The 25,767-nt window shown below is 36.6% G+C and overlaps 2 protein-coding genes across 9 annotated transcripts in view; one reads left to right on the forward strand and one right to left on the reverse strand.

Annotated features, from left to right (window-relative positions):
• Window positions 1-7,033, forward strand: part of ESYT3 (extended synaptotagmin 3) — a 48,057-nt gene extending 41,024 nt beyond the window's left edge. The window contains exons 20-23 of the mRNA XM_019747665.2: window positions 323-454; window positions 5,423-5,528; window positions 6,371-6,420; window positions 6,749-7,033. Of these exons, the coding sequence (XP_019603224.2) occupies window positions 323-454; window positions 5,423-5,528; window positions 6,371-6,420; window positions 6,749-6,785 (325 nt within the window). The 3' untranslated portion in view covers window positions 6,786-7,033. The remainder of the gene's footprint in view (window positions 1-322; window positions 455-5,422; window positions 5,529-6,370; window positions 6,421-6,748) is intronic.
• Window positions 7,034-11,778: 4,745 nt separating this feature from the next.
• CEP70 (centrosomal protein 70) overlaps window positions 11,779-25,767 on the reverse strand; it is a 62,640-nt gene continuing 48,651 nt past the window's right edge. For 6 of the 8 annotated variants that reach the window (XM_074312916.1, XM_074312914.1, XM_074312915.1 and 3 more), the window contains 6 exons: window positions 20,299-20,469; window positions 18,216-18,362; window positions 17,873-18,041; window positions 17,599-17,713; window positions 16,498-16,577; window positions 13,914-15,369 (listed from right to left, as the gene is read on the reverse strand). In XM_074312916.1, the coding sequence (XP_074169017.1) occupies window positions 15,272-15,369; window positions 16,498-16,577; window positions 17,599-17,713; window positions 17,873-18,041; window positions 18,216-18,362; window positions 20,299-20,469 (780 nt within the window). In that variant the 3' untranslated portion in view covers window positions 13,914-15,271. The other 2 variants (XM_074312918.1, XM_074312917.1) reach the window with 1 other exon arrangement.

Here is a 25,767-nt window from a genome sequence, read left to right on the forward strand (position 1 = left end):
GTAACCACTGCAGAACTGTCTGGGGTCATGGGAGGCAGTACGTTTCCTCAGGTGGGTGAAGATTTGAACTTGAGATGGAAAGTAACTTGGCTCTATTCCAGATTTTACAGAAACACGTTTTTAAAACCATGTGTCTGATGTTTTTTTCCTCCAAATGCTACAGACTTTTGCTTTTTTTTTTTTTGGTCATCTAGATTACTGAGCATTTTTTATCCTCAAGGCCATCCAAAGCTGAATGGTTAGTACAGCTTTCTCCACATGAGTGTTTTCAATGTTTCAAAACCAGGACCTTTTTTCTTTCATGTCTTTGAAACTAAATCAGAAACCTGACACCCTGTACCAGCAGTGGAGTGGATCCCTATGTTCGTGTCTACTTGTTGCCGGAAAGGAGGTGGGCAAGTCGTAAGAAAACCTCAGTGAAGCGGAAGACCCTGGAACCCCTGTTTGATGAGACGTGAGTGAGTGGGCCCGTTGGCCTGCCTAGAGCGCCTTATCCATTCAAATACTTGCCAGGCACCAGTTGTGAGCCTGGCAGCCTGCCAGATGATATGAAGGGCTAAGGTTGAACTGGACATGGTCTGGGCCTTCATGAAGCTTCTATATACTTTAGTGGGAGAAAAGCACTGCCAGGGCAGTTTAGCAAAATAGCTACCCACTTTCTTTGCCCATAGTAGCTAGTATTCCTGATTATGAAATGTTCCATACCCTTTCTCCTTAAGTGAAGGCTCTTTGGCAGTAAAATGATTTGAATCTGGCCATACATATGATAGATAGATAGATACAGATCTATATCTATATATCTATATCTATCTATCTATCTATCTATCTATCTATCTATCTATCTATCTATATCTCAAACCTGTTTTAAAGCAGCAGTTAAAAATAAACATATCTTGAACCTAAGGATCTAAAATTTCCTCCAAAGCTCCAAGCTCTTTGGTCTGTCTTCCCTCCTGTAACAAAGCATAGGTGTCAGGTGAAACAGACACCTCCCCTAGCTTGTCCACCCTGTTCTTGGGGACGAGACTGGTAGACAGATCCTTATCACATTGCTTGTTTTTGGTGGGTCTGTGGTGGCAAGTCTTCTCAATATTCTTGATTTCAAGTTCACCTCAAGGTACAGGAGTCAAAATCTCATCATTGCTTCCTATTGCTTCAGGATGCTAAGAGAAGCTATTTCTAGCCAGCCTAGGAAGATATACCTCATAATTTTGGTTTCTGCTTATCTTAGAATGAGTCATTTTAGGTTTTACTTCCCTTGCCTTTGGGACCAAGTTCCCAAAGATTCCTCTGAGACCAAGGTCCGTAAGTTTAGTGCCTGTGTGTTCGCCTATGTTTTATTTCAGATCTTGCATTCAAGGCTTTAATCCATTTTGAGTTAATTTTGGTATCTTGTGTCAGGTAGCAGTCTAGTTTCATTCTTTTGCATGTGGCTTTCCCGTTTTCCCAACACCATTTATTGAAGAGACTTTTATTTCTCCAATGTATGTTTTTGGCTTCTTTGTCAAAAATTATAATAGTTGGCCATATATGTGTGGGTTTATATCTGGGCTCTCAGTTCTGTTCGATTGGTCTGTGTATCTGTTTTTCTGCCACTACCATACTGTTTTGATTACTGAAGCTTTGTAGTATAATTTGAAATCAAGGAGGTGATACCTCTGGCTTGGTTTTTTTTCCTCAGGATTGCTTTGGCTATTCAAGGTCTTTTGTGGTTCCATACCAATTTGAGGATTGTTCTATTTCTGTGAGATATGCCTTTGGAATTTTGGTAGGGATTGTATTAAATCTATATATTGCTTTAGGTAATATGGCCACTTTAACAAAGTGAATTCTTCTAATCAATGAATATGGAATATCTTTCCATTTCTTTATGTCTTCAATTTCTTTTTCAACAATGTCTTGTAGTTTTTAGTGTAAAGGTCCTTCACCTCTTTTGTTAGGTTTATTCCTAGGTATTTTATTCTTTTTGTTGCAATTGTAAATGGGATTGTTTTCTTCATTGCTCGTTCTGATATATCATTGTTAGTATACAGGAATACTCGTACAACAGATTTTTGTATGTTGATTTTGTATTCTACAACTTTACCATATTTTATTGTTTCTAATAGTTTTTTCGTGAAGTCTGGGGTTTCCTATATATAGAATCATGTCATCTGCAAACAGTGACAGTTTTACTTCTTCACTCCCAATTTTGATGCCTTTTATTTCTTCTTTTTGCCTAACTGATCTTGCTAGAACTTCCAGCCATATGTTGAACAACAGTGATGAGAGTGGCATCCTTGTCTTTTCCTGATCTTAGAGGAAAAGCTTTGTTTTTCATGGAATACATTAGCTGAGGGTTTGTCATATGTGGGCTTTATTATGTTGAAGTACTTTCTGTATATACCCATTTTATTGAGTGCTTTTATCATAAATGGATGTTGTGTAAACTGTCAAATGCTTTTTCTGCATCTATTGATATGACTTTTATCCTTCATTTTGTTAATGTGGTAGATAGATCACATTGATTTGTGTATGTTGAACCATCATTGCATCCCTAGAATGAACCCTACTTTACTGTGATGTATTATCCCTTTTAATGTATTTTTAATGTAATATATTGCTATTATTTTGTTTAGGTTGTTTGTATCTATGTTCATCAGAGATATTGGCCTGTAATTTTCTTTTTTGTGTGTTGTCATTGCCTGGTTTTGGTATCAGGGTAAGGTTAGCCTTGGAAAATTACTTAGGAAGTGTTCCCCCTTCAATTTTTTGGAAAAGTTTTATAAAGATAGGTATTTAATCTTCTTTGACTTCTGGTTGAATTTACCAGTGAAGCCACCTGACCCTGGGCTTTTGTTTTTTTTTTGGAGATTTTGGTTAGTGTTTCAATTTCCTTACTAGTGATCGGTCTATTTAGGTTTTCCAATTCTTCATGGTTCAGTCTAGGAAGGGTATATATTTGTAAGAATTTGTCTATATCTTCTAGGTTACTGAATTTGGTGGCACATAGCCTTTCATAGTATTCTTGTATAATCCATTGTATTTCTGTGGTGTCTGATGTAACTTCTTTCATTTCTGATTTGAGTCGTTTCTCTTTTCCCCTTGAGTCTAGCAAGCGGTTTGTCCATTTTATTTATCTGTTCAGAGAACCAGCAGCTCTTTGTTTCATTGATTTTTTGGTATTATTTCTATTGACATTTTTTCTATTTTTTCCTTTTTCTCTATTTCTTTTATTAGGTCGGTGCAAAAATAATTGTGGTTTAAAAGGTTAAAGATAATTGCAAAAACTGCAATTATTTTTACACCAACCTAACATTTTTGTCTCTAGTTTTCATTATTTCCTTCTGCTGACTTTGGGCTTAGTTTGTTCTTCTGTTTCTAATTCTTTAAGGTGTAATGTTAGATTGTTTGAGATTTTTCTTGTTTCTTGAGATTGGTGTGTAATGCTATACACTTCCCTCTTAGTACCACTTATAAACTCCTAGAACAAAACATAGATGGTAAAGCTCCTTGATATTGGTCTTGATGATTTTTTGAATTTGATACTAAAAGCAAAGGCAACAAAAGCAAAAATAAACACGTGGGACTACAACAAATTAAGTAGCTTCTGCACAGCAAAGGAAACCATAAACAAAATAAAAAGGCAACCTACAGAATGGGAAAAGATACTTGCAAATCATGTATCTGATAAGGGTTGAATATCCAAAATATATAAAGAACTCATACAACTCAATAGGAAAAAAAACAAACAATCTAATTAAGAATGGTCAGAATATCTGAATAGACATTTTCCCAAAGAAATCATACAGATGGCCAACAGGTACATGAAAAAGTGCTCAACATCACTAATCATCAGGAAAATGCAAATCAATACTACAATGAGATATCACCTCCTACCTGTTCCAAAAAGACAAGCAATAACAAGCGTTGGCGAGGATGTGGAGAAAAGGGAACCCTTGTGCACTCTTGGTGGGAAAGTAAATTGATGCAGCCACTATGGAAAACAGTATGGAGGTTCTTCAAAAACTTAAAAATAGAACTACCATATGATCAGCAATTCTACTTCTGGGTATTTATCCAAAGAAAATGAAAACACCACCGTGTTTCCCCAAAAATAAAACCTAGCCGGACCATCAGCTCTAATGCGTCTTTTGGAGCAAAAATTAATATAAGACTCAATCTTATATAATATAATGTAATAATATAATTAATATAACATACAATTATAATTATAACATAATATATAATATATAATACAATATATAAGACCGAGTCTTATATTAATTTTTGCTCCAAAAGACACATTAGAACTGATGGTCCAGCTAGGTCTTATTTTCGGGAAACACGGTAATTCAAAAAGATATATGCACCCTCATGTTCACTGCAGCATTATTTACAATAGCTAGGACATGGAAGCAACCTAAATGTGTGTGTGTGTATTTTTCATCCATGGGAGAGAAAGTAATTCTACCATTTGCAACACCATGGATGGACCTTGAGGGAATTATGCTAAGCAAAATAATTCTGACAGAAAAAGATACTTACTATATGATTTTATACGTGGAATCTAAAAAAAAAACCAAAAAACTGAGCTCATGAGTATAGAGAACAGACTGGCATTTGCTTGAAGTGGGGGGGTGAGGGTGGGCAAAATGGGTAAAGAGGGTCAAAAGGTACAAATTTCTAGTTATAATAAGTCACGGAGATACAATGTGCAGCATGGTGACTATAGTTAATATTATATTGCATATTGGAAAGTAGCTGGGAGAATGGATCTTGCACAAGAAGAAAGTAACTATGGCGACGGATGTTAACTAGACTTATTGTGATCATTTTCAATATGTACAAGTATTGAATCATTATGTTGTACACCTGAAACTAATGTCACTTATACCTCAATAAATAAAAAGATTAAAACACCCTAGAAGAAGACCAGAGGCCTCTTATGAGTACATGACAAAGCCTGTACACTAAGATTCCTCTGCCTCACCCCACAGGCCTAAGTGGGGAGAAGCCACTATTTTCCATGCAACTCCAGCAAACCTAACTATTCAGCATCCTAGTCCTTAGCTGGTCAGAGTAAAACAACTTAGAAAGGGGTCAAGGTGGTCCTCTGAGCAGACACTGTACAGAGTGAGAAGGGGCAACTGAAAGAGTGGCAGCTAAGGCAGAGTCAGAGAAAGAAAGCAAATCACAAAGCAAAGTGGCCCCAGCCACTTCTCAGAGAGGCAAACAGCAGGGTTTGTGAATAATACAGGACAGCAATTATGTATAATACGACACACTGAGTATCTGCTATGAACCAATACTGTTCTAGTTGTTCCTCTCAATTGTCTACATCTTCTGTTGTAAAAGTAGGAAAACGGATGCAATACTTTAGATTTTCAACAAAAATGATGAAAATATGTAAATATGATTTCCTGACTTTTTTCTCTTAAAGATTTGAATTTTTTGTTCCCATGGAAGAAGTCAAGAAGAGATCACTAGACGTCGCAGTGAAAAACAGTAGGCCACTTGGCTCACACAGAAGGAAGGAGCTAGGAAAAGTAAGTACAAGGAGTCTTGGTACTCGGTGCCTCCTGGTACTCTAGCTGGAGTTCACTGGTGGAACACACCTTGTTGAAATTCCGATGGAATTATCTGGCTATTAGCAGAACTGACTTTAAGGAAGATATAGCCTTAATGGGAGCTTTTTGTTTCGTGTGTGTTGCTATTGTTTTTAACATTCTTGAAACTAAAGAATATAGGTATATAAATTAATGTGATAAATGCTATTTCAACAAACTTGAAAATATCCAAATTCATCATTCTACAAGTATTTGAACATGCTGTTTTGATAAATACAGACAGCACTGTGTGTGGTGAAGCTTGGATCTCATTACATCAGTGCTTTTGTGGTGATGGGATTTCACTTAAAATAGAAGTAGAGGAAATATAATCCTCAGGGAGATGCCAAAGACAGACGAAAGAATGGTATTTGTACAGTACTTTGTCACTGCATTTTTAACAAGCACCTTACACTCATCTTTTTAAAGCTCACTTCTGTGAAGTAGGTGATATTATCCCCCTTTTACAGTTGGGGCAACTATTGCTTAAAATTATGAATCAGTTAATGAGTAAAGGCAAGTTGTTCTCGCTTTCTGTAACATTCATGAATACATTCCTGAGGTGTAACTCCAAAGAGCAGTTCACCTTTTCCCAGGACACTGAACTGAGGTCAGTGTCTGCGTGCTTATGGAGAGGTTCCAGAAGGAAAGCCAAAGCAAAAGAGCCCTTGCTCAAAACTCCAAAACCCGAGGAAGCCCTTTTTACGATCAATTCCGTTTATCCCAGTGTTTCCATTTAATGCAATTTTGGGGACGTGAACTGATTATTTGTGATTGTTTAGGTACTGATTGACTTATCGAAAGAAGATCTGATTATGGGCTTCTCACGATGGTGAGTCCTTTCATTTTCTCAAGTTCATCTGCTAGTTAAGACATTATCTCAGTTGCCCACACTCTCCAAAGTTTTTCCTTTTCAATACATTTCAGCTCCTCTGGTTACTAAAGAGGGAGACTGATTATCACCTTAACTTAAGACTTTACTACCTGCAGATCTTACTTACCTAAAGGTCTCTGGAAGCTCCAGCCATAACCCTGGCTGGCCAACTTACAGGGAGATGGGTTCCGCTGGTGCCATACCGGCCCAGGCAGGCTAGACTGTCCTGATGCGGCCACAACATACTCTCAATACTAACGTAAGTCCAAACCCAACTGTCTTACAGGTACGAGCTGACTCCAGATGGACAGCCTAGAAGTTGATGATGAGCAACATTAGTACCTTTATAGTAAAATGTGTACATATGTATATTTTATAATTTAAATCAGAAGAGTTATTTGAAAATATATATACATACATTCTTGTGTGATATTTAACTGCATGACTGAATAGTATTAGGAAGAGACAAACATATATGTAAAAGCAAGAACTACTCTCTCTTGGTTGGATTTAATTGTTCAAATCCCAAAAGAAACGGGGTATTCCTGCCTAATAAATTATAAGAACCTTAGTGGTGATGTTTCACTTTTGGTAAATAATTATAGACCACCTGACTTAGGACTTACCTGAATGTATGTATCAAAAGTGCCCTGCCTCAGACACCGGGGGGGGGGGGGGGGGACGGAAGTCTGCCTGGAGCATCTACTGGTATTTCTCCTGGGCAGTGACTGACCTGGGACTAAAAGGTGACCCACCCTGAGACTGCTAACAGCTGTCACCACCTAAGCCCTTTGGCTGCCACCTCTGGTCCCTCTCTGTCTGGGGATGTGTTCCTGTATCTGATGGCAGCAATGTTCCAGAGATACACCTAAATACTCCAGTGTGGGATGCCTGGGACAGACTCCAGCGTGTGGCATTATTTCCACAGGAAAATGCAAGGTGAGTCCCACACCCAGGCTGGAGACTGCACAGTGTCAGTGCCAGAGGGGAAAGGGGGCTTTCTGTATCTCTGAGACAGCTGGTTCACCTAAATCACATGTAAAAAGCAAACTATGTCAATTGTACACTTAAGCAAGTGCCTTGTTTGCATTTCAAACTTTATATAAAACCAAATATTCTTGTCCTCTCTGATGTTCCTAGAGCTTCTATCAAGGTCACATCCTCTTCTGTCTTATCCAGTCTGGCAACACCCCTCCCCACCCCCCGCCATCAGTTTTCTGTCCGTTTTCTGTCCCAACCTCTGCCTTCACTGCAGATTTTCTGAAGAAGGGTAACATCTTAAAACAAAGTTTTACCTTGTTACTCTCACTTATGAATTTTCTATGGTTTCCTGTTTTCTATAAGATTAAGGCCCACTCCTTAATTTGTCTTTTAGACCTAACATAATCTGGTCTCCAGTTCTTTGCTACTTTATGTGTGTGCAGATACTCTATTCCAGAATAGTGCACAGATGGTAGGTATCCTACCTACTCAAATCCTACTCACCTCTTAAAGGCCCACCTCAAGCCCCCTCCTCCTCCATTAGGCGGCGCCCCATCCCTACAGCATTACCGCCAATACTGTGCACTTTTCATTTTAACAGTTCCCTGCCTTGTAACATTTTAAAAAAATGTTTATTCAGTATGGGGTATGATCACAAAATACTGTGAATGTTTAAAATTTAAAAAAAGTTATTACAGTAAAAGACACATTGCCATGAATCCCCTCAAAATCCTCCCCCTCACTTCAAACACATCCCATCGTTCTTGCCACTTTCTGAAGCAATTCTGGAAGTCCTCTTTCGTGTCTTTAGTTGCACTGCCGTCGATGCCTCGATGTCCTGAATCGATTCAAAACATTTACCTTTTATGGTCATTTTGACTTTGGGGAAGAGCCAGAAGTCACACAGTGCCAAATCAGGTGAATAACGTGGATGAGGACACACCGTCATGTTTTTATTTGACAGAAATTGCTGTACTAGAAGCTGGGTGTGACACAGAGCATTGTCATGATGGAGGATGAAGTAAAACACGAAAGAGGACTTCCAGAACTGCTTCAGAAAGTGGCCAGAACGATGGGATAAGTGTATTTGAAGTGAGGGGGAGTATTTTGATGGGGATTAATGGCAATGTGTCTTTATCGTAATAATTTTTTTTATTTAAACATTCACCGTATTTTTTTATCACACCTCATATCTACTGATGTCACATGCTAAACAACTATGTATATTATGTTTGGTATTTAATGTTTCTGTTTACACTCGGATTATAGTTTTATAAACTACTTGATTTTCACCCCCATCATCCAAGACTATGCTAAGTACATGGTAAATATGTAATAAAATTTGTTTCTGCTGAAATTTCTATTTCAAATGACAAATTCTTATAACAAAATGGGGCAACTGATGCCTGTCCTATCTACCTCACAATGGCACTGAAATGTTCACTAAATAGACAAGTGCCTTGAAAATAGTAAAGCACCAGAAAAGTAAAAGGTAATGTATTACATATCACATCACGAAATTTAGTAACCCTAAAACAACTACTGGTCAAGATGGCAGACAAAGCAGATAAATAAAAATCTATCTTTCCTCTTCCAAGCACATGGAAACCTGAGTTAAACCATGAACACCATTTATCTTAAACATGTTGATTAAAAAGTAACACAGGTAAGGTTCCTGGTGATGGTCCAAAGAGGAAATCTAAAGCTGAAGGGATGTTGAAGGAAACCAGGATTTCAGCATCACCCGACAGGAGGCAAGGCTACTGCGTGTGAGGGGCAAGGAGCCTGAAGAATTTCGTGTCGTTAAGAAAACCCCTTGGCTGCCAGTAAAGACAAGGAATTAGTTGTCAGCAATGGGTGAAAACATGTCCCCTACAGGAATCACAGGGTATTAAGTTACAAACAACTGACTTGGTGTAGAAATCCCCAAACCTCGAAACTAATGTGAAAATTGGTGTAAAACCTGGAACCACGTGAAACCCGATCAGAGGCAACCACAAAACTGGCCCTCAGGGTTGCCATGCGCACCTAGGGCACAGGTGGGGCCATGGCAGCAGGTAATTCCCACTAAAATGAAGCTCACCGGCCATAATTATAAAACAAGAACAATTTAAAAAATATGAAGCGCAAGGGAATATCAAACAAAAATGGCCAGTAGATGTATTTCAAGAAGGAAAATGCAACATGAAGGCAGAAGTGACGTGGGAAACAGTGGAGAGAAAAGAAACCTGTAAAATATGTTGGTAAACCTAATCTTGAATTGTTTAAAAAATATACACAAGTAACCATCCAAAACCTTTTGCAAACAATGGGTTCAGAAACAGTGGCACTAAAATGCTAGTACTAATATCTAAGAAGGGACATAAGACTGTTTCAGAGGAAAATTCAAGTGTTCAAGTCCTCATCTTATGAAAACTAAAGATAGTTTTATGTTTTAAAAACAAGTTATAAATGTGTCACTTACTAGTTTTATCGCCTCTCAGCTCCAAATCAGCCCCTTTGCCCTGCTTTGATACCGGACACACCACAGGCTCGTGTCCTTTGCCAGGCGACTTGATGTTATGCCTTGTGAAGCAAGGGCATTGGCGAGACTGCAAGGCCAGAGCAAAAAGAAGGGTTTTCTTTGTCCCACTGACATGCTGTTTTCCGTGATAGGTGGCCGACTGCCCTATGGGGGCTGTTCTCAGTCACTTAAGCTCCCCTCACAGTTTATCACCAGCTCATGCCCTTCATGGTTCAACACCTGCCAGCGCCCTCTGGCAAGTTTCTTTGCCTCAAGTGGGCTGCCTGTTTCTGTGGTAGCCAAACCTCTCCTCAAAGGTTGAAATCTCAGCTGGGTGGGAAGGTGCTCTTCTAAATTTCTAAGTTTCTTTCTTGTTCACTGTCCTTTACCCCTGGGGGTAGTATCTGCTTTCTGAAGTTGCTTCTCTGTACCCCTCAGAGTCCTCTTTTATCTGCTTTTACTAGTTAACTATCTTGTACTAGTTAGCAATTCTTGTTTTAAATTTTTCCTGTTTGGCTACCTCTGCAAAGTGGTTTTTGTCTCCTGATTGGACATTGACTCATAAAACATATATTAAAAATTTTAAGATAAGCTGTAGAGTAACAACAGAAAAATCAACCCACCAAAAAAATATGAAAGGGAAAGAAAGCAGAAAAATATAATAGAAAATACAAAAGAAGATAGTCAAAAGACCTCTAACTGTATTTGTAATCACAATAAACCCAGTATTAAAACCTAGAATGTCAAACCCATGAAAATAAAAATAGTTACATGCTATTTACAAGAGGTTTATGTCAAACACATACAAGTTTTGAAAATAAAAGGGTGAAAATGATGTGTGTGTGTGTATATATATATATGTGGTGTTTTTTTTTGCAACACATATAGCTGTCAAATGGCTCATGTCCAGACTATATAAAGACATCTTATAAATCAATAGGAAAAGACAGTCCAACAGAAAAATAAACCAAAGACATATAAAAGCACTTCAAAAAAGAAATACAAATGGCCAATAAACAAAGGAAAAGATGCTTAACTTCATTAGTAATCAGAGAAATCGACATTAAAACCACAATAATAACTCGATATACTACACTGGCAAGAAATTTAAAAATTTGACTTACCAAGAATTGGTCAGGATGTGGAAAAGTAGGAGCTTGCATCCAGACGGTGGGAGTATAAACTGGTACAACCACTTTGGATAATAGTCTGGCGTTCTCTTCTAAAGTTGGAGATACACATGCCCTATCAAAGCCTCCATACTGTACAACCCCGAGGCTCCACTCGCATAGTTATCTATAGAAATGATTCTACCTCCATTTGTACAGTGCACAGCCTCTGTGCCTGCACACAGACGTGTTTCCCCCAGGACGCAGCAATTCTTGGATAGATTCTAGAAAACTTGCACAAAAGTGTACAAGGATGCGTATATAAGAATGTTCATAGCAGCAATTCACAATCGCCAAGAACTAGAAACAACTCAAATACATATGTTAGAGATTAGACTTTTTTTTTCAAAGCATATGTGGAACAGGTATAAAATTCATCACAGAAAGTCTCAACAAATTCCAAAGACTCAATATCCAATAGGCCATGTTCTCTGACTATAATAAAATTAGAAAAAACAACAAAAGACAACCTAAGTAAGAGGCCCTATATATTTTCTTCTAAATTTCCACTTTTAACCAGGATGGAGAAACAGAAACCAAATTTACCCATCTGCCTATACCAACCCAAATCAAACCAAACCAAAAGACAAAAGACATGAAAACTTGACAGTTTTCGAGACACTGGCTATCAGGAATACGTCCAAACAAAGACCTGAACATGAATGTTATTTCATAGCAATTTTATTTGCAGTAGTAGTCAAGAGCTGGAAATAACCCAAATTTCCATCAACAGGTGAATGGATAAACAAATTGTAGTATATTCATACAATGGAATGCTGTACAGCAATAAAAAGGAATTAACTGTTAATAAATGCAACGACATACAAAAATCTCAAAATAATTACGCTGAGTGAAAGAGGACAGTCAAAAGAGAGAACACATTGTATGATTCCATTTATGTAAAATCCTATCAAATGTAAACTTGTCTGCAGTGATAAAAAGTGGTCATTAGTTGCCTGGGGATGGGAGTGGGGAAGGACTCCCAAGGGCAAAGAGAAAACTTTTGGAGTGACAGGTATGTTTATTATTTATGGTGATGGTTTCACAGGCATATATGTATATCAGAACTTACCAAATTGTATACTTGAAATATATACAGTGTACTAAATATCAATTATACATCAATAAAATTGCAAGAAAAATCAAGACTAAACAATATCTGTGGGACTTTACTTATATTTTAAATAATTAAAATTGGATAAAAGTAGATCTGATAGAGAAGGCCTACTATTCTTCCCACTAGTGGCACTTCCCTCTCAGTGGCCCTCCAAAAAACTCCTAGGCCTCTGAGGAAGAGTCTGAAAAACCTGTTTTAAACTAAGAGTTAACCCCTAGCTGACAAAATTTAGATTAACATGATTTTTTAATTACTTCCTTTCAAATACTATTAGATTCCCAAACTGTCTCATAGCAATTTCTTGGAGTAATCTAATCAACTCAAGAGTGTTACATTATTGAGTATCCAAATTTTTTTTTTTATTCAACCCTCAAAGACACAGGTTCTTGCACAAGTTGTGGGCTAGTGTTTGGAAATGTAATTGGAGGTTAACAAAAGAAAGAATTTTAAATCTAGAAGGAACCTAAGATATTATCTTATGTCTAATCCCTAAGGTCAACACCTTGTTAGCAACTTCCAAGATCATAAATTCTACCAAGATTTCTCATTAGGTAAGGACCTGGATGCTTATCTACTGACATGTACTCTCACCATTCCACCATGCTGCTTCCTGGAAATTCTTTACAAGTCTGTATGACAAAGAACAAGAATAATAAACGTCTTCCTAGGCTTGCTACTCATAAAAGAGGAGGGGGGGGTGTAGGGTGGCAGGGCGGTGGGGAGCAGCAACGTGGCTTGTACTCCTAGATGTGAGACAGAACACTAGTTCTTTAAGAAAATCAAACTGAATATTGAGAATAGAGAATAAGTAGAAGGAAGCAAGAAAAGCACTCTTATGTAAGATGCAGCAAGGGTGAACCCGCTGCCCAAGGAGGACTCAGCCTTGTGAGAGAATATGACTCATTATTTGTGAATAATACAAATAAGTCACTGAGGACACGTACGTTTGGAAATTCTTCATAAAATTTTTATTTGCAATCTCATGCCCTTATAAAAAGTACATTACATCAAGATTGCCAATAAAGACACTTTTTATGAGAGACTTCTATCGGCTCATCTATATTACCTCCTAATTCATTTCCTACCCTAACGCAAAATAAAACATTTCCTCTTTCTTCCTCCTGCTTTGACAGGCCAAGCGCCATGAGGGATATCTTAATAGAATGTGTCACTTCCTTGCCAGGAAAGCAATAGCTTCCTACTGGCTGGACTCGAGAGCCACTGGCATTCCTTATTTCCAGAAGCAGAAAGATCACTAAACCCTGAACTTAAATGCAACCTTTCTATTTATTACTTACAATCTCTTTCCCTGAGTTTCTCTTCTACTCACACACTGTACTTCAAAATAATCTTAAATTTTAAGCACTCAAGAATTCCTTAAGAAATGATTAAACGCTCTAAAGATAAATCACTACTTTAACTTAACAACTGTTTTCTATATAAGAATCTCAAAGTTCATAAAAATTATATGAATGGAAAAGGACACAACAGTAGGAAGGGGATGAATTCTGAGAGTAAATACATTTTATAACCCTTGTCTCAAAGTAAGATCAATCCTACAAAATACTTAGAATGTTAAGAATGCAATTTACACAGTAAAAATGATTTGTGTTCAGTATGAAAGTACTTTTAATTTCTTTACGGCAGGTACAATGGCATCCAAGTCATCAATTTCTGTAATAAAAAAAAAAAAAGAATAAAAGAGTAGCTTTATCTAGTGATGGGCTCGGATGAAATGAGAATCTCTATGCAAAAGCAAACCTCAAACACAAAGGCCACAACACTGGTGCTTTCAGGCACATGATTTTTCTCCAATAGTGGTGATAAGAGTCTCACTAATTCAGACACACAGGTCTCACCGGGCATCTTGTTTGTAAAAGCTACCACATACCTACAAGCACCCACTGACGCTGATATAAATCTCATTGGCAGTATGCTCTTACTAAAAGATCCTACGGGCCATATTTATGGTGTTATGTTATTGCCTCTTTAAATCAGTATGATGACACGGATGAGGCTACGTGGTAAAATCTCACGCAGAGGCTCTCTCTCCTGGGTTCCTGAGGACTTAGGGATTTCTTCGCATGGGACACAGACCTTAATTCTTAATCCTCAATTCTCCTGGAAAGATTTCTCATTAGTAGGACCACTCTTAGGTCTACCTTTTAGAATGAAGTATGTCTACCTAATAAAAGGTGTTAACGCCTCCCAAAGTGCAAACCTCAGACGCAGTGCATCATACAGCTTAGCCTGCTCCAGCTTCCCAGATAAACCAGTTCAGGTCTTTCTCTGCCAGGTTCTTTCTGAACCTGATTTTTCTTCCTAAGACTATTTTCTCCCAATCAGCCTAAGTTAGAACTTACTGTCTGAAAGCTCCTGGCTACTGAGGAAGCAAGGTCCTTTCTCTCAATCATCTGGACTCCAGCCCTACTAAAGGTAGGTAATCCCCATTGGCAGGTTCTCTAGATTGTTACCACTTTTTCTAGATTATTCTGCTAGGCCACTGTTCATAAACTCATTTCCTTTACATAAAACATGCTTCCTTGGATTTCCCCTTTCTCCCTCCACGTTTACCTGGATTTTGGTTCTTCTTCCTTTAGCCTAAACACATGACCCATGCTGCTTAAGTTCCTAACAGTCAGAATACTTGTCTGGATCCACTTACAAAGCACCAAGATTTAGGAAAGGAAAAAACATAAGCAAATCTACAACAGAGAATTTGGGTCACACCTTACATCGTGGTCAAGTACAAGATCAAGTTATTCCCCGACCTCCATTCTGAAATCTCGCCTGTTTCCTCACTAAATGAGAAATCCACCTTATAAATGAACCTCACAGAGAAGGATCTTGGCTGATACAAGAATTTCCTCAGCTTATACGGTATAAGAAAAAGGAAGTCCTTCTTCATATCTGGTTCTCAGTCCACCACTCTGTAGTTCTAGATGCTTAATATGACATCTAATAATAACAAAAATAGTCATGGTTGCCAAAATAGATTTCACTTTCCCAATGTTAAATATAATATTTAACTCCAGAATTTCAACTGACGAAAATGCAGAGTTCATCTGCAGGAAGACTTGGCTTCTTGAAGCAAATATTCCACATGAACCATGCTGGTAACATCTGAGAGGAAGTTTCTACAGAAGGATTCCGAAATAAGTGTTACCAGCACACCTATTAACATGTTTTATGAACGACAAGAACTTTATTGTTTAAGTTAATTGCTGCACCAAAGCAAGTAGAGTCTTATTATTCTATGAAACAAGGCTCTTTAAGATACGAGGCAACACATTTCTACAATTTCATGTCTCATCTTAACTTTCAAATTACCTTTTCCCGAAGCATGCCCACACACTGTCTCCCTTGCTCCCACCGTCTATATAAAATTGGCCATAAAACTTCCTTTATGTTCACTAGGCTATATACGCCAGTCAGATACTTCTTTCGTTTATTCATTTTCTTACCAAATTTTAATTTACTCATTCCCTTATCTTCTACTAAACCTCATTTCCTTCTAATTTAATTTCCTGTGTCAAGGAGCCATTCTTTTCTTTTTTCAATCTTTCAAATGAGCCATACAGAAAAAATTAGTGAACAAATCATTTTAAAAAGTGTTCTTAATAGTAACATAAATTACTTTAATAGCCATATATAATCACACTTAAAATAACAGACTTGGGTTTCTATTTTGCCTATGACTCCTAAGCAAATTAAATTTTTCCCTTTAAGAGATATTTCTACTAATGAAGCCCTCAATCTGACCAAGAGTATAAATATAGCTCTTCCTTTCTACAGATTTATAAATTTACCTCTTCCTTTGCACAGATGTTTACTTTACTTCTTCTTATCACCTGAGTAAAAAATTTAATTTGTATATGTAAAAAACACAGCAAGTAAGTACTATCTTTAAAAAGGAGGAGGAGGAGGGAGAAAAACACCTTCCAAGATCATAAATTCTACCAAGATGTCTCATTACACAATGACAGAGTCAGGGCCTAGCCAGAGTAATGCCATTTCTCATCTTAAAGTCCCCAAACAAAAGCAGCCCCTAGCTGCTTAAAGGATATGTGCTTCTCTGTCCTGTAGACTAATCCCAACCACCTCTAACTGCAAGTTAGGAGTGTGTTTCCAGAACTTTCAGTTGTTTCCAAACACTCTAGGTAAAAGCACTAATCCAGTGATACAGGAACATTCTTCCCTCAAAGCCACGGACATCTTAAGACTTGAAAGACTTAAGACTTAACCACCAACAACAAATATCTTACCTAAGATTTCAAGTAGGTCATTAGTAAATGCCTGAAATGCTGGAAAAAATTCTTCATGTTCTTCCAATTTGATGATAATGCTTTTAAAAAAAATGCACAGTTTATACTTAATTTCCAACTTATGGTTCTTGCATCTAATTGAAAATAGAACATTTTTAAAATGGAAAGAAATTTCCCTGCTAATTTAAGTATAAACTTAATGAAAATTTACTGCAAGTCTTCCTTTTTGAGCTCTTTGTTCATCTAATATCACTTTTCCAAAAATAACAAAACAAAAAACTCTTACAATTAATGTAAATACCTGTTCCAAGGTTAAATTTAAATAACATTCCAAATATGGGAAACTTTCTATTTAGCTCAACGCTTCTTAAGAGACCACACTCTTAAAACATATTAAAAAAATAATTGGCTTTTGTATCCAGTATTCTATTAAACATTAGGAATAAGTGTCAGTAGTCAGTAAAACTGTGGGAAGGGGAAAAGGACCAATAGTGAGATATGTGTTCCTTCTAAAAGCATCCAATATCAGAAAACTCAAGTGTCATATTAGGTAAGGGCTCTTCTTGGAAAACTTGCAGAACACGTAGTATATGTATGTATATGTATATGTATGTGTTCCTCTTTCCATATGCTGCAGTATAAAATTGGGGGGGAGTTCTATGTTAGAGATGCGCAGCTTTTAAAAAAATCCTTAATATTTTATCTTCTAATCAATTAATAAATATACTGTTAGTGTTTATTCAAATAGTCTATGGTAGTGTACTAAAAATAGGACATGTTTATATTCTAAACTCATATGAAGTTGCTAACAAGGTTTGAATTTCTCCGTATATAATTTCCCCAGGGAACAGGCTTACAGCAATAAGGCTGGAGCCCTGACCCACCCTATATAAACTTACAGGCCCTCCAATCTCTCTTTATCTCGAAAATACTTGGCATTCTCTCCATCCCTAAAGTGTGAGATTATTTTAAATTGTCAAGTTATTTAAAAGATGCTATCCCAAACACGAAAGGTAAAGAACTCATGAAGTTTTGAAGGTCTTTAATTTCAGCAGTCCAAGCATTCTGGATGATACTTTGCAAACTTTTAAAACTAAATACCTTTGGAGATCTTCAGGTCCCAACACCCGCACGACCTGTTCATTCACATCCTCATTGACCAGCCTACACAATTTTCCAACTGTGCTTACCACCACACATAGTGAGGAAGAACTATCTGCAAAAGAGAAATAAAAGGATAAAATGAAATCATTAAATCAAACACTTTATGCATCAGTTATCCTCAATTTTTGACTTAAAATTTTTTTCCCTACTTTTTGTTGATTTATTAGGAATAATTCTTAAATGGGGGCCAAAAATGACAGAGGGTCAATACCTAATTCTAGGAGTTCTTGGAGGTTTCTCACAGCATTGTTCATTTCTCCAAGCCTAGTATAAACTTCATTCATTCGAGGATAGACTCCATTTAAAGTAGGCACATCAAATAATTTTTGGAAGTGAGCAACAATAGCTTGCAAAGTTTGAAAGTTTGGCATATTGCTGTCCTGTCCAAAAAAGAGGGAGAAAAAGAAAGATGTTCACGTCTTAAAATAATCCCAAATCTTTAATAAAAATTTTAAAAAGAGAAATAGAGTTTAATAGAATATCAATATTCATATCATTATCAGTTTTTAAGCTCAGACTACATTAAAATGTATTATAGCAGTATTAAGTACTACCTTTTCCTTATTTTCAACTTCTTCCAACATGGTATCTACTATAAACAGCAGATCTTCAACTTTGATACCTTCATTTTCATCCTGCTTCTTTGTATTATGCCAAGGCACCAGTTCTGCAGATAGTATTTTCAAGGATTTATACAAATCCTTTATAACAAAAGAAATGACATGGTATTACTGATTTAAAAATAATAGTACTCATTGATAACACTAATATTATGTTTCAATATCTTAGAAAAACACTAGGTTTTATGTTAGGGTTTAATAAATATATTAACCATCATCAGTACTTTTTTAAAAAATACCATTACCAATTAAGAAAAAGTCTGAAAATTAGTTTTCTCCAAGTAAATATAGGACTTACATAAAACATTATATATTAATTATCTCGAATCTGGATGCTTTAAGTAATTATATGTTATTATTAGCATATGTTATTTAAGTAATTATTTTGAATTATTGATGGATAAAAAAGTAGTTTGCCCTTTATATTTTGGCCTTGGATTTTTTTTATAAAAGACTTACTAAGATGTAATTCACATAGGCCAAAATGCACCCTCTTTAAAGTGTAAAATTCAATATCTTAATACATTTACAGAGATGTGCATACATCTCTTTAAAAATTTCACATTTTTTAGTATGCTTTGTCTCTCCAATTAATCTGTATCCTGTCTTCACCTTTTCTGACACCTCCCACAATGCCTTGAACATAATCAATATAATCAATAACTATCCGTTTGTTTCTTTCCTTTGCCAACTTTCTGTTTTAGTCTTTCCGTTGTCTTAGGAAGGCTGGGACATTTTCTAGCCCATCTGTCCCGACAAGGAGAAAAGTGAAGTTAGCACTATTCCCTTCTACTGGAAGAACCCCCTGACAAGCAATGATTGGGGAAGATGCCATGATTTACATAAGTAGCCACTAATTATCACTCTTTTCTGAGATGTAAATTGGTACAACTCAGGCCTATAGGTAGGTATATTACTCCAACATTATCACTCAACTAACATGTTTGTTTTGTTGGATTTTTTTATTTTATAGCTCTATCTGAGCCCTATTTAAAATGGGAAGGAGAAATTAGGCTGAATGTGAATATTCTTTCAACAGTTACAGACATGTTTTCATTAAGATATTTTAAAATTCAGCATCATCATCTCCATTTTTTGTCTTGGAATGTGTTATTCTGCTTTATTCTTTTGACAAATATTGAGCACTCAGTATGTATCAGGAGGTTCCCTGGGATAGATCCGAGAACAAAAAGATAAAACTCATGGAGCTTACACATTCTTACACATATCTCTGGCACCATTTACACTTCATGTAAGAAGCCTTCTATTAACAAAGAGGGTCACTGAATCATCTTCATGAACAGAAGTAGTGCTACATATATATTAGCTGTTAAAAATCTAAAGTTTAAAGGGAACAGAAATTAAATACTACTGACTTTAGCAATTCACCTTTCAGTGAACTACTCAACAAAAACTGAAAGAAAAAATAAAAACCCTGAATTTAATAAAGAACACACGATAACTCTACAATGTGAAGAAATGTTCTTTTTCCATGGATAGATAGGCTAGGTAAGTGAAGTATAGGCTGCTGCCTATAACCTGCTCTACAGAAGAGACAGACATGAAGATAAACTGTTTTGAGAGAAACAAAATAATTTAAAATGTGGAGAGAAAAAAATCCCCAATTAAAATGAAATGAAGAATAAGACATTACGTCCGAAGGGGAATGAGGGCCAGGAAAATTTGCAGTATGGGTTTACCAAAAAGATGGAGATGAAGGCAGAACAGTGGAGGACTTACAAGTGCCAAGTGGATATACTATAGATTTTCAACAAGGCAATGACCTAAAAATGTCTTGTTTAGTAAAACCGTACATGAGGCAAAGCTTATAGTAATGACAACATCAAATAGGTAGTACTTAAAACAGGTATGTTAAGTAGCAAGATTCAAATTTTAGGTAAGTTAAACCTTTTCAGCTTTACAGTTAAACAACAATAAAAAAGTAGGCCTAGTTCTATTAATAAGGCCACAGACTCCACAGATTTTCAAAGCATATAAAGAACATTCAACCCCTTACCTTTAGGGAAGTCAGCTGATCTGCCCACATTTCTATTATAGGAATAAGATGCTCAAATCCACAATCTTGAACAAGATCTTTATTAAAATGTTGGACTCCTCCTTTGCTCTGTTTATAAATTATTACTGGAGCTCTTGGATTGTGAACAATTGAATTGATGCTACTCAGCACCTTTAAAAAAAGACAGTGTTTTTAGTTGAAATGTTTGTTGTAGTCCTATCAAAGTGATATATATGTTAACGGAGTGCTTTATATGTCAATGTAGTATCATTTTCAGAGTTAATTTTAGGCATTAGGAAGATCTTTAATCAGACTGATACTAGTAATGTTTTAGGAGTACAATAGTTTCATTAACTTGATTAAACATTTAAGTTCTAATGAGAACCACAGACTAAACAGAAGAACTGAAATGTATTTTTAAATGATTTAGACTTGAAAGTAGTTATGAATGGCCCATTATAATCCACATAAAGAAGAATGATCATCCAGATATCCTCAGCTAGAATCCCACATTTCCCTGTTTCTATATCCTCATATTTAAGCTAATTTGGATATCAAAAGGGGGCATTTCCTTTTGTTTCACAGCTTTAGTTGAAGTTCAAAATAAAGACAATGAAAAATACAGTCTGACACATTCTAAAGAGAAATCCTGAAACATTACGCAGGTCTTGCTAAGAGGTGATCAACCTGATTAGATAGTGACCAGCCTATCTAAGAAAATGTTAGAGCTTCATTGGACAGGATTCTCCAAGACAAGTGTATTTTAAAGGTGAAAGAACTAGTGAGAGAAAAAATACTATGCTGTTTTTCTTTTGTCCCCTTACACGTCTCCTGAGAATTTGACTTCTGAAGTTTATTTACAAGAAGTTTTGTTATTTTGTATTTTAGTGCATTTTTATATTTCACTTCTATTAGATTTAAACTCTTTAAATATAATAGAGTTTATTTTAACAGAAAAAACCAATCAGATTATTAATGAGATCAGGAACATAGTCCTCCTCCTCTCCCACCTCGCACCAAAAGTAAGGAGGGCAGAACTCCTAAAAGAGATCAAGGAGTGATGCTGCGCTTCAGAGGTTCACAGACAATCCCATTCCATGACAGAGGTGCTGAACAAAGGGGGAGGGAGGTATATGCATCCAGACTTGGCGGGGCATTGTTTGCAAAAATTATTGCAATTATTTCTCTTCCTTATATCCTCTCACCTTTGCCACGCGACACTGCAGGTTTTCCCATCAAGAAGTGGAGCTATTTCCTACTCCTCGATTCTGGGCTGGTCTTGGGCTTTGCACAGGCCCACAGTAAAGGAAGTAATGGTGTGCCAGCTAGGAGCGCAAGACTCAAGGGGCCTTGATTATTTCTGCTCTCTTTGAACTCTGCTGTCACACATGGACAAGCGCAGGCTAGATGACGGAAAGTGAAAGACACCTGACCCAGTCACCTCTATCACCCTGAGCCAATATCCACCAAGTCCCAGAAGCAGAGCCACTTAGCTGACTTGTGTCTGACTGCAGACGCATGAAGCAGCCCAGCCAAGAGCAAAAGAACTACCCAGCTGTCCAATCTCAATAATACTAAAGGACTGTTATTTTAAGTCACTAAGTTTTAGGAGGGTTTCCTACAGAGCAAAAATGAACTCATACGCATGTAAAGATGAAATAGAGCAAGGAGAAGCAGCAGCAACAAGAAAAGCCTGCCCTTTTTTATTATGGTAGGGTAAGAATACGCCCTATGGCCAAATGGACACTTTTGAAGAGAGTCAAGCTTTGCTTTCACAGAAAAAACTACCTATAGCTGGAGGACCGTAAGGGAGTATTACCTGAGCAGGATGAGGAAAGAGATTCCTAAGCAGTCAGCTGGAAAATACATTGTCCACAGAAAGAATGATACATTGCCAAGGTCCTTAGTTGATGGGGAGGAAATAACCCTACACACACACACACACACACACACACACACACACACACACACACACACACACACACACACACACACACACACACACACACAGAGCTTTCCATGAAAGAAAAAGCAGGCAGTGTTTGGTCATCAGCCTCACAAAGGACACCACTGTTAGACTACACCAGTACCAGTCAAGAACGATTCTCCCCTCTTGCTTTCTACTCTCACCCAGCATCTACCCTCACTGCCACCCCTGAAGACACCAGACACAGCAGAGGACTAGGAGAGAAGGTGGAGCAACGAGAATAAAGAAATAGATCATACCCCTTGCCACACTGTCTGTTTGAAAAGTAAGTACAGGTCAGTCATAAGGTAAAGTAGGCAGACGGTAGAGGCTTTGAACTGGGTGACAGATTGAAGTTTTTGATTGAGATTTGAATAACTTTTTCTTCTAATTTTTATCAAGAAAATTTTGAAACATACAAAAAACAAAAAGAATATAAATAATAAACACTGCATGATTCTGGGTTCTCCAGAGAAACAGAGCCAATAGAGTTATGTGTGCGCACGCGTATTATTTATTTATTTATTACAAGGAATTGGCTCATGCAGTTATGGAGGCTGACAAGTCCCAAGATGAGCAGTCAGCAAACTGGAGATGCAGGACAGCTGATGGTATCGTTAGAGTTCAGATACCAGCAGGCTCGAGAGCCAGGAAAAGCCAACATTTCAGTTCAAGTTTGAAGGCAGGAAGAAAATCAATGTCCCAGCTCATAGGCAGTCAGGTGGGCAGAGTTCCCTCTTCCTCAGCCTTTTTGTTCTATTTAGGCCTTTGACTGACTGGAGGAGGCCCACGCACGTCAGGGAGGGCAATCTGCTTTACCAAGTCTACCTACCAACTGAAGTGTTAATATCACCCAGAAACACCCTCACAGAGACACTCAGAACGACGACTGACCAAATATCTGGGCATCCTGGGCCTAGTCAGGTTGAAACATAAAATGCACCATCATAAATACCTGTATGATCACTACCTAGATTCAACAATTGTTAACGTTTTGCCATATTTGCTTGCTCTATCTATATTTCAGCTCAACCATTTGAAGAAAATGAAGACATGATAACACTTCACCCTCAAATACTTAAGTAAGCATCTCTTCAAAGTAAGCATATTTTCCTACAAAACCACAATACCATTATTACACATAAGAAAAATTAACTATACCCTAATATCATCAATGCCTGGATTGAATTTTAAATACATTGATGTGTATAATATGTGACTATACCCCCCCCCCCTGCCAAAAGCTATGAGTTCTATGTTATATATCATCCAAGAAGAAGAAACTTTCCTTTCCTCTTCTTGGATGATATGATAATCAAATAATCAAAACAGCAAGTTTATAGGGAGAAGAGTAAAGCAATTTCCTTATTACCACCGTCAAGCCTATTTAATAAATAGTTACATGAGTACAAAGACAAGGTAACATTTGATCTCGAATCTTTGCTACTAATCATACTTCAAGCAAAACTCATAGGTCTGGTAATATGACTTCATTTGTTTATTTAGGAGCTTTTTTTTTTTTAAGTTCAAGAGAGTATACTTCAACAACTCACTTCTCCTATATCTAAATACATCATTTTACTGGAAAAATTCGTAATTTCCTTTGCACTGAATTAGTATTGACAGCAGAGTATATTCTTCCTTATGACTTAGCCATACGCTGATGAATGGCAGCAAACGATGTATTAATGATGAAACACTACAATGACTAAACAATTCCCAAAGAGACGGGAATTAAAAAAATAAAACTCACAATATAGGTCTTATCTTATGCAGAAAGAGCTTACAGATACTGATAAACTCTTGATATGGATAAAAATATTTTTTAAGGGTAATCATTAGAAGAATCATTAAAAGAATACAATGATCATCTTAATTACTTTAAGAAAAAAAAGGACAAAGATATCTCAACCTAACAAATGTCAGGAAAACAAAAGACTGGAACACAAACCACATAAATAGAAACAGAAAGTAAGATGTCAGGAATAAAAGCAGATATATGAGCTGGTCTCAATGTCCATGTCTGGTTTCCCCTGTTAAAGGACGAAGCCTCTCAAATTGAATCGAAGAAACAAAATGAAATAAAAGAGATTCAGTTAGAGTGGTACAGGAGAGTTACCTAAAACTTATCTAAAACAAAACAGTTTTCAGAAGGTGCCTGGACATAAAATGAACACTGATATATGAAGAACTAGTAATAATCTATTAGATAATGTAATGGAAAGGAAGATTCCCACACAATAGCAATAAAAGTTATAAAATACCTAGGAAATAAATATAATAAGAAATATGCAAGAGCTAAATTTAAAAATATATAAAATGTTATTGAAGGCTATAAAAAATACCCAAATAAAATTAGAGACATATTTCTGAGTGAGATGATTCAAAACCATAAAGGTTTCATTTTCCAAATGTTAAATCTAAAAAGTAATTCGATTTCAGTTCATCTCAATAAGATCTATTTTTGAATTTGACAAACTGTTCATCCAGAAGAATAAATGTGCTAAAAAAATAGCCAATGAAAAATTTTAAATGAACAATGACAAGATTACCCTAAAAGGTATCAAAATCTACTATGAAACTACAGAACTTAAAAGAATATGGAAATAGTATGAAAATGGAACACACTAGACAGTCTAGAAACAAACCTAAGCACACAAGGGAATATGGCATAAGATAAAGGTTTCCTTTTAATAAAGTACAAAAAGTATGGTCTATTAGAATCTGCAAACTCAAATGCCTGTTGAAGCCAGGTAAGAGCATAAATGAGTGAAGCAAGGATGGGTGGGTACTATGCTAACTGAAGAACACAGGCCCATATGTGACAGGGGAAAGGCATAATTCTATTCTGATTAAATGACAGTGCAGAATTTTATTGCCAGAATCTCTGGCTTTTTAGAGAAGCTAGAAATAAGGACTTAACAAATAAAATTTCTTCATTTAAAGAAATTACTAATAGTTAGTAATTAATTCAAAGTTTAAAAGAACCCTATGTGGGTCCAATAAAATGAGTGCAGGCCCAGTTCAGTTAGTAAACTACCAGGCTTAATAAATTGCACATCTATCCAACACATGCTCATCTATTTATTCTATAAAACCAGTAAAGGAAGATCTCTCCATCACACCAAGTAGAAAATTAAATTTCAGATGGACTAAACATCTAAATAAAAAACAAAACCATACAAGGATCTTAAGAAAATAGATTTACTTAAATAATAATAATAATGATGATACCAACAACAGCCAACAACAAAAACTATAAAAGGGAAATGGCTTAGGGGGGAGAGTAGGGAAAAGGAGAATTAAAATTGCGTAAAAATCTTACCAGCTTTTTACTACCCTGCTTTGAACCAGACCAAAGTCTCTTTTAAGGGGTAAGAAAAATTCTATGCAAAGCTGCTTACAAAGCTTTTAGCCAAATAGGTATGTAATTGCAAGCCAAGACAGGATAAGCACATACAAATACCAGATAACAAGTATTCCTTACCAACTGATAATTTATT

Source organism: Rhinolophus sinicus, linkage group LG10 (genome assembly GCF_036562045.2).
Source record: "Rhinolophus sinicus isolate RSC01 linkage group LG10, ASM3656204v1, whole genome shotgun sequence".
Classification (NCBI taxonomy): domain Eukaryota; kingdom Metazoa; phylum Chordata; class Mammalia; order Chiroptera; family Rhinolophidae; genus Rhinolophus; species Rhinolophus sinicus.